This window comes from Staurois parvus, unplaced genomic scaffold (assembly GCF_062004578.1).
Source record: "Staurois parvus isolate SC_StPar_1 unplaced genomic scaffold, SC_StPar_1.0 ptg000312l, whole genome shotgun sequence".
NCBI classification, from domain to species: domain Eukaryota; kingdom Metazoa; phylum Chordata; class Amphibia; order Anura; family Ranidae; genus Staurois; species Staurois parvus.
Genome location: NW_028318108.1, coordinates 1,617,730 through 1,630,691, shown reverse-complemented (window position 1 = coordinate 1,630,691; position 12,962 = coordinate 1,617,730). Strand labels below are relative to the sequence as shown.

General features: G+C 43.7%; 1 protein-coding gene across 1 annotated transcript in view; it reads right to left on the bottom strand.

Moving 5' to 3' along the window:
* Nucleotides 1–7,979, bottom strand: part of GRK7 (G protein-coupled receptor kinase 7) — a 76,934-nt gene extending 68,955 nt beyond the window's left edge. Inside the window, exon 1 of the mRNA XM_089683517.1 lies at nt 7,065–7,979. Within this exon, the coding sequence (XP_089539643.1) occupies nt 7,065–7,670 (606 nt within the window). The 5' untranslated portion in view covers nt 7,671–7,979. The remainder of the gene's footprint in view (nt 1–7,064) is intronic.
* Nucleotides 7,980–12,962: the final 4,983 nt, after the last annotated feature.

Here is a 12,962-nt window from a genome sequence, read left to right as displayed (position 1 = left end):
TAAAACTGATAATGCTGTGAGCACAGAAAAGACATTTGTGGTTATTTCATTATAACTGTTATGTTATATTTGTCTGACCTACAAGTGCCTCTTTAATGTAAATGTAAGCAAGATGACTGAATGATCAAAAGCAATGTCAAACTGGCCAAAACACTCAATTTCAGTGGGGGTTGAATAATTTTGGTCACAACTGTACGGTTCGATGGGGTTGGTACCTGCTTAAAAGTGAGCCGACGCAGAAGCTAACTTTGATTCCAGCTGACTCTGTTTACGTTGTCTATCCCTCTTCCGCCTCAAAGCTATCTGAATAATATGACCCCGTAGAACAGCCTAATAAGCTTCCCACAACGTCACCGAAGAAGAGACAAAACCCGAGTTTAGCTGAAAATATTCTTGGGATTTACGCACTAGTTCCGCCTGAATCTCCTTCAGTGAAAGTAGAGAGTCATTCATAATCCAAGAGGAGTAGGATGGCTTACAGAAGAGAGATCGATAAACCACCAAAATGCGGTCATGATCGGACCATGGGACCGTGAGGATAGAGACGGAGCGTACTAAGGGAAGATGTTTACGCAACACAAAAGCATGGCCAATTCTTAAATGAGAATGATGAGGGTGAGAGTAGTAAGTATAATCTTTTCCCCGGGGGTGGAATTCACGCCATAGATCTACCAGGTCATGGGTACTTAACGTACGGTTGAAGGATTTGGCTGACGTGGAATAATTAGAGGTTTCTGCAGGGTATTTATCTAGGGATGGATTTAATACTAAATTGGAATCTCCTGCCAACAGAAGAGTACCCCGTTGATGGACAGCCAGGAGGGAGCAGATATGTGATAGAAAGGGTCCAGAGTTGACATTGGGAGCATAATAGGTCAGTATTGTAACATCGATACCCTGAATCGTGCCCTGTAATAAAAGATATCTGCTGCTTGGATCAGCAATACGCTTCACACAAACAAATGGGGTTTTGCCGTGAAAAGCGACAAGGACTCCCCTTTGTTTAGTAGGGCCAGTAGCCTGAAAAACCTGAGGGTAGCGTGCATCAAAATATTTAGGGGCAGAGGTGTTTGAAAAATGAGTTTCCTGCAGACAAGCAATGTCGACATGGCGAGCCCGGAGAAACTTAAATATCTTTACCCGTTTTTGTGGAGAGTTCATGCCCTGAACATTCAAGGATAACCAGTTTAGCAACATGGCAATCGGAAGGGAAAGAGATCATCTTCGCCACGATCCCTGAGAGCCCTGAAATTTTTTTTATAAAAACACAAAACACACATGGCAAGAAACAGAGAAAAAAAGACAGGAAAAAAGGAAGAAAACAAGAAACCATCTGGTATACAAGCAATATTCATATGAAACAGTAAGATTAGCACAAACATCTTAATAATCCACTGTGGGTGAAATACCCACAAAAAGGCTGGATAGCGGGCAGGAAACCAATCCAGTCCACTAACCAGCTTGAAGGGGGACACCTTGGTCCACCGGAACTACTCGACTCAGTTAAGGCAAGAAAATACCAAACAAACAATTTAGGCTAATAAACCCAGGAACAATTAACCTATAAATGGCTAGTAAGGCAATATGAATCTCAGTAGGCTCGAACTTCAAAAATGAAGAAGCTACAAAATAGCCGGAGGGGTGAAACCGCCCACGGGACCGCCTAGTGAGCTGAGTCACACCTGCGGCCTGAGATCCGCCGCCAGATTCGCCCATCAACTATGACATAAGTAGAAGCCTCTACAAAGAACTAACATGGTCATTTAGGCACTAGCCACTGTGGGAGAAAGTGCTACAAGGCATAACTGCATAGGAACACATATGGGCGACGTCGCCCGCATCTCAAAGAGTAAGAAAAAAACAAATGTGAAAAATCCAACCAGGCACAGAATTTCAAGTCGAAGAAACCTCCTGGAAACGCTGAGCCTGTAGAGATCGAAGAGCCTGAGAGCTACTCTGACTTGGAGAAGGTTTACGTGAAGACTGGGAACTCGGAGGGTGTGTAGAAACTATAGTATCCTCGTTCTGGAAGTGTGGTAATTCCAATTTCAGTTCCTGAAAGTGGCGGCGAAGATCCGCTGGTGAAGAAGCTTGGAATTGACAACCTCGGAAGGAGAAAGAGAGCTTGAAAGGAAAGCCCCATCTGTACTTAATATCAGCTGATTGTAAAATCTGGAGGTAGGGTCTCAGGGTACGGCAATTGGCAATCGTGACTGAGGACAAATCCGCAAACAGCTGAACAAAGTGACCCTGGAATTCCAAAGCCGGACGATTCCGAGCTGCCTGTAATAGACGCTCTTTAGTGCGGTAAAAGTGGAATTTAATGATAATGTCCCTGGGAGGGCCCTCCGTGGGCTTAGGAGCTAAAGCTCTATGGATACCATCAAACTCCAGTCGTTCCAAGGGGATCTCAGGAGCCAGTTCCTGGAATAGAGCGGTAGCAGTATCCTGTAGATCGGTGATTGCCTCAGGGATCCCGCGGATGCGGAGATTATCTCTGCGGGCTCTATTCTCAGCATCTTCCAATTTGTCTTTTAAAGTGTCCAGCTCAGCATGCAAATCATCCACCTCCCGTTCATGGCCCTCCAAGACCGTGGTCGCCAGATCCATACATGGTTCTAGTTGATGGGCACGATGGCCCAATTCTTTTAGGCCTCTTACTAGATCAGAAGATAATTTACGAGAGGCAACTGTAATCTCCTTGCGCTCTATGGCGCGGAATTTGTGTAGCAAGGCTTCAGGGTTTTGTTCAAGAGGGCCGGTCAGGCCAGATGGGAACTGTTGCTGACTATTGCCATCTGACTCAGGATCCCCTGTAAGCTGCGTGGTGTCATCAGGCTCTGGGGGGCTGGGTGTTAGCTTGCTAGTGTGGCTATGCGGAGGGGATTGCTGCTGGGCCCGGTGTTTGGGTTTGGTGTGTGGGGTACGATGCATTGTTAGAGAAGTCCAGGTAGTTCACAAACACCTTCAACCGGTTGGAATTATATGCCAGGGTGTAGAAGCCCAATTGCCGAGCGATATGTTCCGGTGGCACGACACAGGGAGATCACTTGGTCATCTTCCCCGATTACGTGTACGTGTCCCCCGACGGGGTTACTTTCACATAAGATCCATTACTACGGAGCACATCATGCATCCCGCCGCTGCCAATAAATTGTAGAAAAGATTATTACATTGGGGAGGGAGGAGTAGAAACAGACTGCTGATGTAGCTGTAGCGGTACCCTCCATAGAGTGATGATGGAATTCCAGGTAGAACGATCATAGGCCCCAAGATCTCAGCAGCCGGTGGGGCGCGAGGATCTGCGTCATTCAAGCCAGGTGGTCAAGAACAATGAAGGCCTGCCTAGGGGGGCCACAGAAGCCTCTGATTCACCCTCTATGGAAGGGGGGCTGATGGGAAAAGCCTCCACCCCTATCAAGGGCCGCTCATCCACTTCAATGGGCCTCCGAGCCCTATCGGAATCCAGGTAGGCCTAGTGTGACCCCTGGGACCAACACAGAAGCCAGGGGGACCCACACAGGCTGTCCCAGCAGCTGGCCCTATAGCAGGGGGTCGGAAGGTAGAGTGGCAGCGTGGCAGCTTCCCGAACCGGCTGCGGCAGCGTCCCGTCCTGACCGCGTTCCGGCCGCGGCAGTAGGAAAGACCATGGCTTCACGCTCCGCGGTAGGCCACAACTCGTCCAGCATTCCGAATGGCTAGAGGGGGGACAAAAACGTCTGATACCCCCCCTCAGATGTCAGGCAGGGTCCGCAGAGCCTCCGGTGACCGTGCAGGGCCCGCTGTCACCCAGATGGCAGCGGATTCGACCTCAGGGCGCCGGAGCTCAGGAACAGACGTCCGCTCCGGTCGCCATCTTGGACACGACAAAACACACATTTCAGTTCTTGTTTAGCACAATAAAAAATCAATGCCAATGTAGGCATAAGAAAATAATTATGACTTGATATACAATCCTGGTTTTGAATATTAAGAAGTCATGCCAGAGAGCTAGAATCCTAACTAGGAATAACTGATAGTTTAAGATGATGTCAGACAAAAAAAACTATAGTGCTGGGGGGTTTTTACATCAGTTTTACATAGTTTCGTGGTGCAGAAGTTATTGGCTTGCCATGAAGGCCATGCCATACTAGTTGCTGGCTGAAATGCTGCAGAATCTCACTCAGCAGCAAGAGATGGAGCAACAATTTTCTGGTTCAGCACTTTAGGTGGAGCAACAGTTTAAAAACAGATAAGTGCTTTCTTCTCCTGTCACTGGTGAGTTGCCACCAAAGCCTAGTTTGCTAAAATGGCCCTAAGGCCACCTCATTCTAACCCTCCCATTAATCCCCCTCTTATAAATGTGACCCCTTGTTTGCATACTAACCTCTCCTGCAGCAGGATTCTCTGCAATGAAGGCCAACACATACTTCTTTGAAAATCTGTGAATTTGCACACCTGTCTCTCTTAGTACAGAAGTACAGTGGGAGAAGTCACCTGATACATCACCCAAATACGTGTGACACCAGAAACTTGACTGTGTGCATTACTTCTCAGGTTTACAGGCAGCTTACAACTGAATGTCTTGAATGACTTTACCAACATAGCTGAACTACCCAGGGCAGATAAATACATAAGCACAGCCTGAATTTCATATACTTGACCTTCCCATGTGATTAACTGATGCCGTAGGGATGCCTTTGCATACATACAACAGAATGCAATCCTATAAGTTACCTCCATAGCTTAAATGTTTGGAGGAAATGTTAAGGCTTACCCAGTATACTGCAATCTTAGTGACTATGGGATATTACATTTTGTTTTTCTCTCATACATATTTGTATGTCACGGCTAACAATCACCAAAGCATACCTGAAAATTGTATAGTAGTGATCATATTCTCTTCACAATAGGCTCGATAAACCAAGCAATAACAGTCATTATTTGCTACAGTGACCTCTATTTTCAGCAATGAGAGCTATTAACAAAACAGCAAACATATGGCTGAAAATTACAATTATTATGTCAAATAGCATGTTGTGTGGCTTAGTAGATGGGCCTAATGTCCCTTTGATAGACAGCTAAGCATCTGTTTCTATAGACTGCTGCAATAGTTAAAACATACTGTATACATTCCTCCAAATACCAAAATGTTTGCAACAAAATCTATGCTTACAGATATAGTAGAAAACTGTTGATAAAAGACATACTAATAGATCCCCTGTAGGAAACTGCAATAGGCTTAATTCATTAAGATATAACTCATGAGTTACTTATCATAACACATAAATGGTTATCTTTCAGCATATTCCAAACAGTATGTGGACCAAAAGGTTAGAGGGTGCAGTAGTAAATACTCAATGGATGGAGCTGTCAATCATAAGGTTCAGGGCTGTCCGAGCATCACCAGCATACCGCAATCCTACTAAGGAAAATGTCTCGGCCTCTATCACACCTGAGCATTTTGTAACTTAAGTTCAAAGCTTTAAAACACTCAAAAAATCACAGGAGCTTCTTTTTAGGCAGATTTGAATGTTTTTAGACCATTGACTTCAATAAGAGCAACTAAATAAACTTCTCTCTCTTAGAAAGTCTCACTCTACACGTGTTTCATCATAGCTAGAATATGGTTGCTCATCGGGACAGTGCATGCTTAATATTAAAGGTATTTCTATGTATAAGGCATCATAAGACATCACCAAGGCATTAAAGAGTCACTGTGCGTAATTTATATTATTTACATAAAGTAATGTATGCAAAAACAATTTTTAAAAAATCAAATATAGGTAGACGTTTCAAGTGATTATCAGTGTACAGGACCACTATTTTGCACAATGCTGTATTCTGAGATTTTACATGTACATATAGTGATTAGTGTATAAACTGTTCCCACTATCCCCATTTGACGGGTTTCAGCGATTTGTGTTTGCCTACTTTAACCTGGGAAATCCTATTATTTCCAGTGGGAATCTAATCATTCAAAATAAAGAGGATTCGCCAGATCAGCGGATTTGCTGGACGTTCACTAGAGAGGTTTTTTTGTTTTTTTTTTAAATACAAAGCTGTAAGTGTCAGCAGTACCTCCTTTACATAATGCAGATAACGAAATATTTTTAGTTCTTTAAAAGACTACTTTTCCTATCACAAAAATGTTTCAGGTTGCTAAGGATGGCCAAAAGCAGATTGGGATACCTAAATCTGAGAGAAAGTTGTTGGGAGGCATAATGTCTGTGTGTAGGCAGGTAAGGGTCAGTTCACTCAAAAGTGTAATGGCCTGTACACACGATAAGAAAAATCAAGCGACAATTGCCATAGGAGGAATGATTATCTGTTCGTTAGTATAGTGCTTTTGACAGCTGATTCCGACTGTTCAGATAAAAAAAAACAAAAGGTTAAACATTTTATCGTATGTGAACACAACGTCCGATTTTCGTTCAATGTAATCCTATGGAAATAATTGAATAGAAAAAACATGCATGCTTGGACGCAAAGAATGACCCAACACTTTATTTTCTACTACGCTAGTATGTAGTTATGTTTGCCTTTTTTGGTCGAGAATTTTCATACAAGTTAATACTATTGTTACGTCAGGATACATGCCCTCGTGGAAAATTGGATGATCACTTGTATGAGTTTCTCATAGTGCGTACCAGGCTTAACTGTAGTTATAGGCAGATCCTGCTTGGCCCTGGATCCCCAATGCCATGTTTCGCAACAGTGCTCTTGTGCACGTGGGAGTTTTGGGTGTTCCTACCATCTTTGCATGTCCCATTACTCCATGTTACATCTTTAATAATATGAAATAAGAATCAAACACAGAGAGCGGAACCCCAGTGGTCACGTCAGGTGTAAAGGCCCAAGAACTAAAATACACATTTCTCATTGCATGATTCTCATGTCACCAAAGCATAGCTATTTAGTCCCTAGACCTGTAACATTCTGCTATAAAATATGAACAATAAAGCACTTAAAACTAGCTTCCAGTGGTAAAGTAGTAAGCATCATAATATACACGCCACTGCAGGTTACACAACACTGAGATGTAAAGTGCATTATATTTTAATTGTAGTATCAGTCATTCTTACCTCTCCAAAGCCACCTTTCCCCAGCACTCTAAATTCATAGAAATATTTATGGCTGATTGGCTGCCTCTCAAATGCTTTCCACTGAAGGAATCGGTCATAGTAACTGCCGTTTTGATAGGCTTCAAATGGCTCTTTTGCAAGGTAGACATGTGCCTCCTCCTTGGCAAGCTCAACCAATGGTGGAATCTCAGCACCCTGGGCATTCTGGAAGCGTTTTGAAAGGTCTTCACCCAGCCAAGTGAGGCGATCCGGAGAATCCTGTTTAAACCTTTTGCTCACCAAAGTTTTTAGTAGCTGCTCCTTAGCAGAACCCTCCTCCAGCTCCCAGTCATGTACTTCATCCAGGAACTCCTGAATCATAATGTACTCTGGTACTGAGTTCAAGAAGTCTCTGAACAGTCGTTGGCCAATGGGCTGATCCACGCAGATGCTCTGGAAGTCAAGAGGAATGGAGTCTTTAATTTCATTGCGACAAGTATCCGGCGGAGGCAAAGACAGACTCTTACGTCGTTTCTGCAACTCTCTCAGATCCCCCTCACTGCTTTTTCTGGCCTGCAAGTAAGCTGTGTTGGCTATAAGATTATCTAGTCCTCCCATATCACACATGGCTGCCGCTGAGTCTTAGCAAATATGAGAAATACACCTTGCTGGGACAGAGGTCACAGGACTTCTACCCTCTCTCCCTGGGACTATCTTCTCCCTCCTCAGCCACTCTGACACAGGTGCCAGCAACAGTTAGCATTAAATACCACTAAGGGATTTTCATTAAGACCTTTGCTTGTACCATTTGTGGAAAGTGACTAGTAAGAGGTTTCTCTGCTGTAAGGAGCTTTTCCTTTGCTATCTATAGCTGCCGATTATATACAGCAAGGAGCGTTACAAGAGTCAGTGGGAGTCCAACACATGTACAAGGTAGAACAGCAAGAACCAGGCATGAACCTTCATGTTGAATTATGCACACTAATAAAATGGTAAAACAAATTAATCAAAATAATAGGTTACCTTTGACAGTCTTGTGGTTAAACTGCACTGCCAGCACCATTACTTCACCACATCATATTTTTCCAAAACAAGTAAAATGTTATACTGAGAAGAAAACAAAGGTGCAGATCTAGCCAAAGCAGATTTTTTTTTGTATTTTTGGATATGGTAGGGGAAGCATGAAATGTAATGTTCAGATTGGACTGTACTTCATAATTTTTTCATATTCTTATTTTAATAGCCATTTGTGTACAGGCCATACAATCAACAACCTATCTGAATACTGGATAAGATAATGGTTAAGCCAGTCAATGTCCTGTTGTCAATTAGTCTGATTGGACTGGCATACCTGTACTGGGAGAGAACAGCAGCAGCATTTTAGTATTCTAAAGTCCACCTTTTCTTAGAAAATAGCCTATGCAGTCAATGGGCTCCAATAGATATTTTTTAAAAATGTGCAGCTTTGTAGAATGTTCAATGATATTATTGTCATACCTGTAGGCCATTTGGGTGTCCTCAGAAGACTCGCCTGAAATCTCAGAGTTAGCAACCCGCATGTCCTAAGTTGTTGCAAGGACATGATAACTGTGGATCCAGGTAATGTATGGTCAGCTTTAGTCTTGCATTGTGAGAAGGACCGATAAAGCGCAGCCACTGTGTAGCAGCCAAAAGCAGGAAGAACATGTGTATGTAATGAGAAAATAAGGCTGCACCCATGAATATACTCTATTTGCAAACCATAATCAGAAACACATTTTTTTTAAAGCACTGATAAGACGGAGAATGTTGATAGAGATCGTTGTCAAGATTGTTTATCCAATACTGATCTCTTTTGCATTTACATATACAAATAACTGAAAAGACTATTCAATGCTTTTGAAAACGATATAAAAATATATGAAGTGATGAGACATTCTGTATAAAACAGCACATTCATTTAAAAGCAGTTTCAGTTATAAACTTGACACAGAAGCGGACCCTGAGTCAAAAGTTTACTTATAGTACCATTCAAGGATATCACTAGCTAAAACTGCTCCATCCCCCTTCTACCACCTATACCAACTAAGCTGTAGAAGGAAGATGAATATACGTACCTATTATAAGATGCTTATACATACCTATTTTCAGGGCACGCCAGTCCAGTCACATGATCAACTACTGCTTTCAGCTAGCAGCAGCTCCAGAGGAGAGGAGGGTGCACCGATATGGATGGCCCATAGTAAGCCTATAGGTCCTACAGGTGTCAAACTGGTGGCTCTCCAGCTGTTGCAAAACTACAAATCCCATGAGGCATTGCAAGATTGACAGTTACAAGTATGACTCCCAAAGGCAGAGGCATGATGGGACTTGTAGTTTTGCAACAGCTGGAGGGCCACCAATTTGACACCCCTGCTATAGGTGATGCCATGCTCAGGCATTTCAGCTGTTGTTGAGCACTTTCCTCTCTCCTGTAGCTGGACCTTGCTGACATGGGAGCTCATGTGAATGGACTGGTGCAGCCTGAGAATAGGCCTCTTTCCTCTACAGCAGTGGTCTCCAAACTGTGGCCCAGGGGCCGGATATAGCCCTTTGCTTGCTTTTATCTGGCACTTTTTCTCCCACTGATGCATGACACTATTCTTCCCACTGATAATAACAAAGGGGCATAACTACTGTTACTTACACCAACAATGGGGCACTATTTCTCCCACTGACATCAACGATGAGGCACTATTGCTACCCCTAATGCCAAAGATGCATTGTTTAGGCCTACTGACGGCAGGAAAATTTCTATTCCAGATGGCCACAGTCCGGCCCCCCTAAAGTCTGAATGACAGTAAACTGGCCCTTTGTTTAGAAAGTTTGGAGACCCCTGCTCTACGGGATAGTCAGGCTAGGTGTTAGGAGGGGGAGGGAGCAGTTTTTAGATTACTTAGTGGTATCATGGAACTCTACTTTAAAGTCAATGCTTCTCCTTATACTTCCATAAGATGTATATCACAGCTTTAAGTACTTATCATTCATTTAAGAAGCCATTTATTCCCCGGGGTCCAACCAGCTGCTGCCTCTCTGCCTGCTTAGCAAATTAGTACCTTAACACAGAACCTAAGCTCAGCTATGCAGCAGAAAGAAATGTCAGAGAAGCAGCTACCAGCAGGCTGAATACAAGAGCCAAGAGGTAGGTATTTTAATGGTGTAGCCGTTTCTGAAAGCTGCGAGGTTTAACAGCAGATTTAAAGTGGATCTTAGAAGGTTTGATAAGGACATCATGCCCCTGCTATTTTTCTTGAAACCTTTGTTACTGCACCAGATTATAAAGATTCTGCAGCTGGTACAGAGCTTGTTCAGCAGGAATCTTGCAGCTGTTCAGCAGAACACAATCAGCAAGGACATCCAAATCACAGCGTACTGTATAATTCACAGCGACTGCAACTCAGAAGACTATAGGCTGAACAGCACAAAGATTAATATATAAAGCCAGATTTTTTAAAAATTATTTTTAGCTCTCATCGTTAAAATAACAATAGCCACAGCAAATAACAATTGGCAGAGATTGGCGAATTATGCGTAAATTGAGTTTCTGGCAAATCTTGAGCATACAAGTGCCTTATCCTATGACTCCCCCCTCTTTACTCTTGCAAGACTGCAGAGTGTGCAAACAAGGACACTCATAGGTTTATTCAGGAAAGCTCTACAGGGATCAGTGTAGAGAACAGAAACCCACAGGATCAGAAATCACTTCTGAAATGGTCTGATTACAGTCATCGGATGCACTTTATAAATCCTCACTGCTCTTTGCTCAACCACACTGCATAATCCTTTGGCAATTATGCAAGAATGGAATTCCTGTAGCCACCAAGCTAATACTGAGAAGTGGCAGGAAAAAAAAGGGCTGCACAGAGGTATTCTCTGACCTTTTGTAAACTTGCGGTATAATGCACACACTCACCAGGTTTCAAGATATTTAAAGGATGACTCCATTTTCATGAGAAAAAAAAATTTGCAAATGAAAAGAAAAATAATTATATACTGTATATATATATCTTTATCTATATAGATGTATATATATCAGTCATACAATTGCGACTCAAGTCATATTGCAATTGAATGTTATTAAAAATGATCTTTCATTTTCAATCTGCAGCACTGTAAAATGCAATGCAATATGGCTACCTGGAGGCATTCTGTGTACAGAACGCCCCAAGAAAATGTAATTTCCTGCTTGAGCGATTGGCTCACTGATTTTCCCAGAAGTCTGCAGTAAGATTGGCATACCTTGCAACAAAAATGTTATTTTTCTCAAAATGTGAAGTTACTCTTTAAATATATTTAAAGCAATAAAACCAAAATTGTAATATGTTACAGCTTACCAGTCATTAGATGTGGTTGCTGCATTAGTTTTCTCTTAGGCTTTTTTTCTGTTTTCACCTGGCGATCTGGCCAGTGACACACCTCCTGTATTGGAGTGCCTCAACTCTGGATGAAGGTGCACAGGGACACCTTTGGACAGCAGCGTTGTCAGTATGGTGGGAGGGGAGTGTTAGATGGACTAGTAGATTTAAATACAAACTGAAACAAACTCCAGCTAACACTTTATAAGCAGTTACAGCAAACTGTTTTTTCCCTTTTGGGATAAGGCTCCATTCACACTAGGTTTTTTGCGATTTGAAAATGCGCAATCGTGTTATTTCAATCAAAGTGCACACATGCATGAAACACATCGGATGGAGCCACACTGCTGACGTCACGCTGCCGGTGCTGAAGGACGGAGCGGTGGCCATTTTGGTACCTGTCATTTTTACCTTTATAACTCCACGTGGATGATTTAACTCTGCTTTATGAATTCAATAAATTACTACACTATATACGAATTTCTGGCTCTTGTGGTTGAGCTATCTTCCCTAGGACAAGGGTTCCTCTTCCACCTATGCCTCTGATGGAGCAATTTGTTTAACCCCCTGGCTGCCTCTTCACCTCCACATGTGATATACCTATATAACTGTTATCATATACCTTCTGGTCAGACACACTGTCACATGGGCGTTCCGGGGCGGAGCCTGACGATGGCGGTGGCGGAGAGCTCGAGCTAGGAGCTCTCGCACGAGCCCTCTCTGACCAACCCCCCCTATTTTCGGTCTTAATTCCCCCCAGCGGTATGGAGCCCTAGATGGCAGAGCTATACCTCGGCCTGGTGGGCTTTCTTTGATGGGCAGCGGTGCGCGGTTGGAGCCGGAGAGCAGTGGAGATAGACTGGGACGCTGAGCCTGGTTGCCGGGAGACGAGGAGGCGCAGCCGGGGCACGTGACCAGCCGCGGTGCATCCCTGGGAAGCAGGGACGCCGGCCGGCCGAAGGCGGACAGGGGGAAGGAGAGTCGTGTGAAATTGGAAGCCGGCTGCCTCCCCGATGTGACAGGGAGACGCTCACTGCTGCCTATACCCCCCTACCTAGCTGGCTGTCCGCACCTGGGCCTGGTGGAGCCAGGAATACCAGGAAACCCATCCTGCCTCCTTGGGACGAACCCTAAGGAGGAAAAGAAGAAGAGAGGAAAAAGGAGAGGGGAAGAAAAACAACACAACATCGGAAACCCTGAGAAATTGCCCCCCCCCCAGGACTGAGCAGCAGTGATGGCCCTCCGTACAAGCATGGAGCTACCGTCTTGAGAAGGGAAGGGTGAGTGAGAACTACTGGGGACTTACTGTGTTGCTGTGTTGTGGACCCCAGAGTGACATAGAAGACCAGGTGGTGAAAGGGGAGGGGAGGATTTCCAGGGGTTAGAAGAGAAGAAGAGAGGAGGCCCAGGTGTCCTAGGTGTCCTAGGAAAATAAAACATAAAAAATTGCAAGTTTGTCTGGTCCAGAAATTATAAAGGAGAGGTACAATCCCATCTTGAGGATATAGAAAGAAAAAAAAAAAAAATTTTAATAACAGAAATTTCA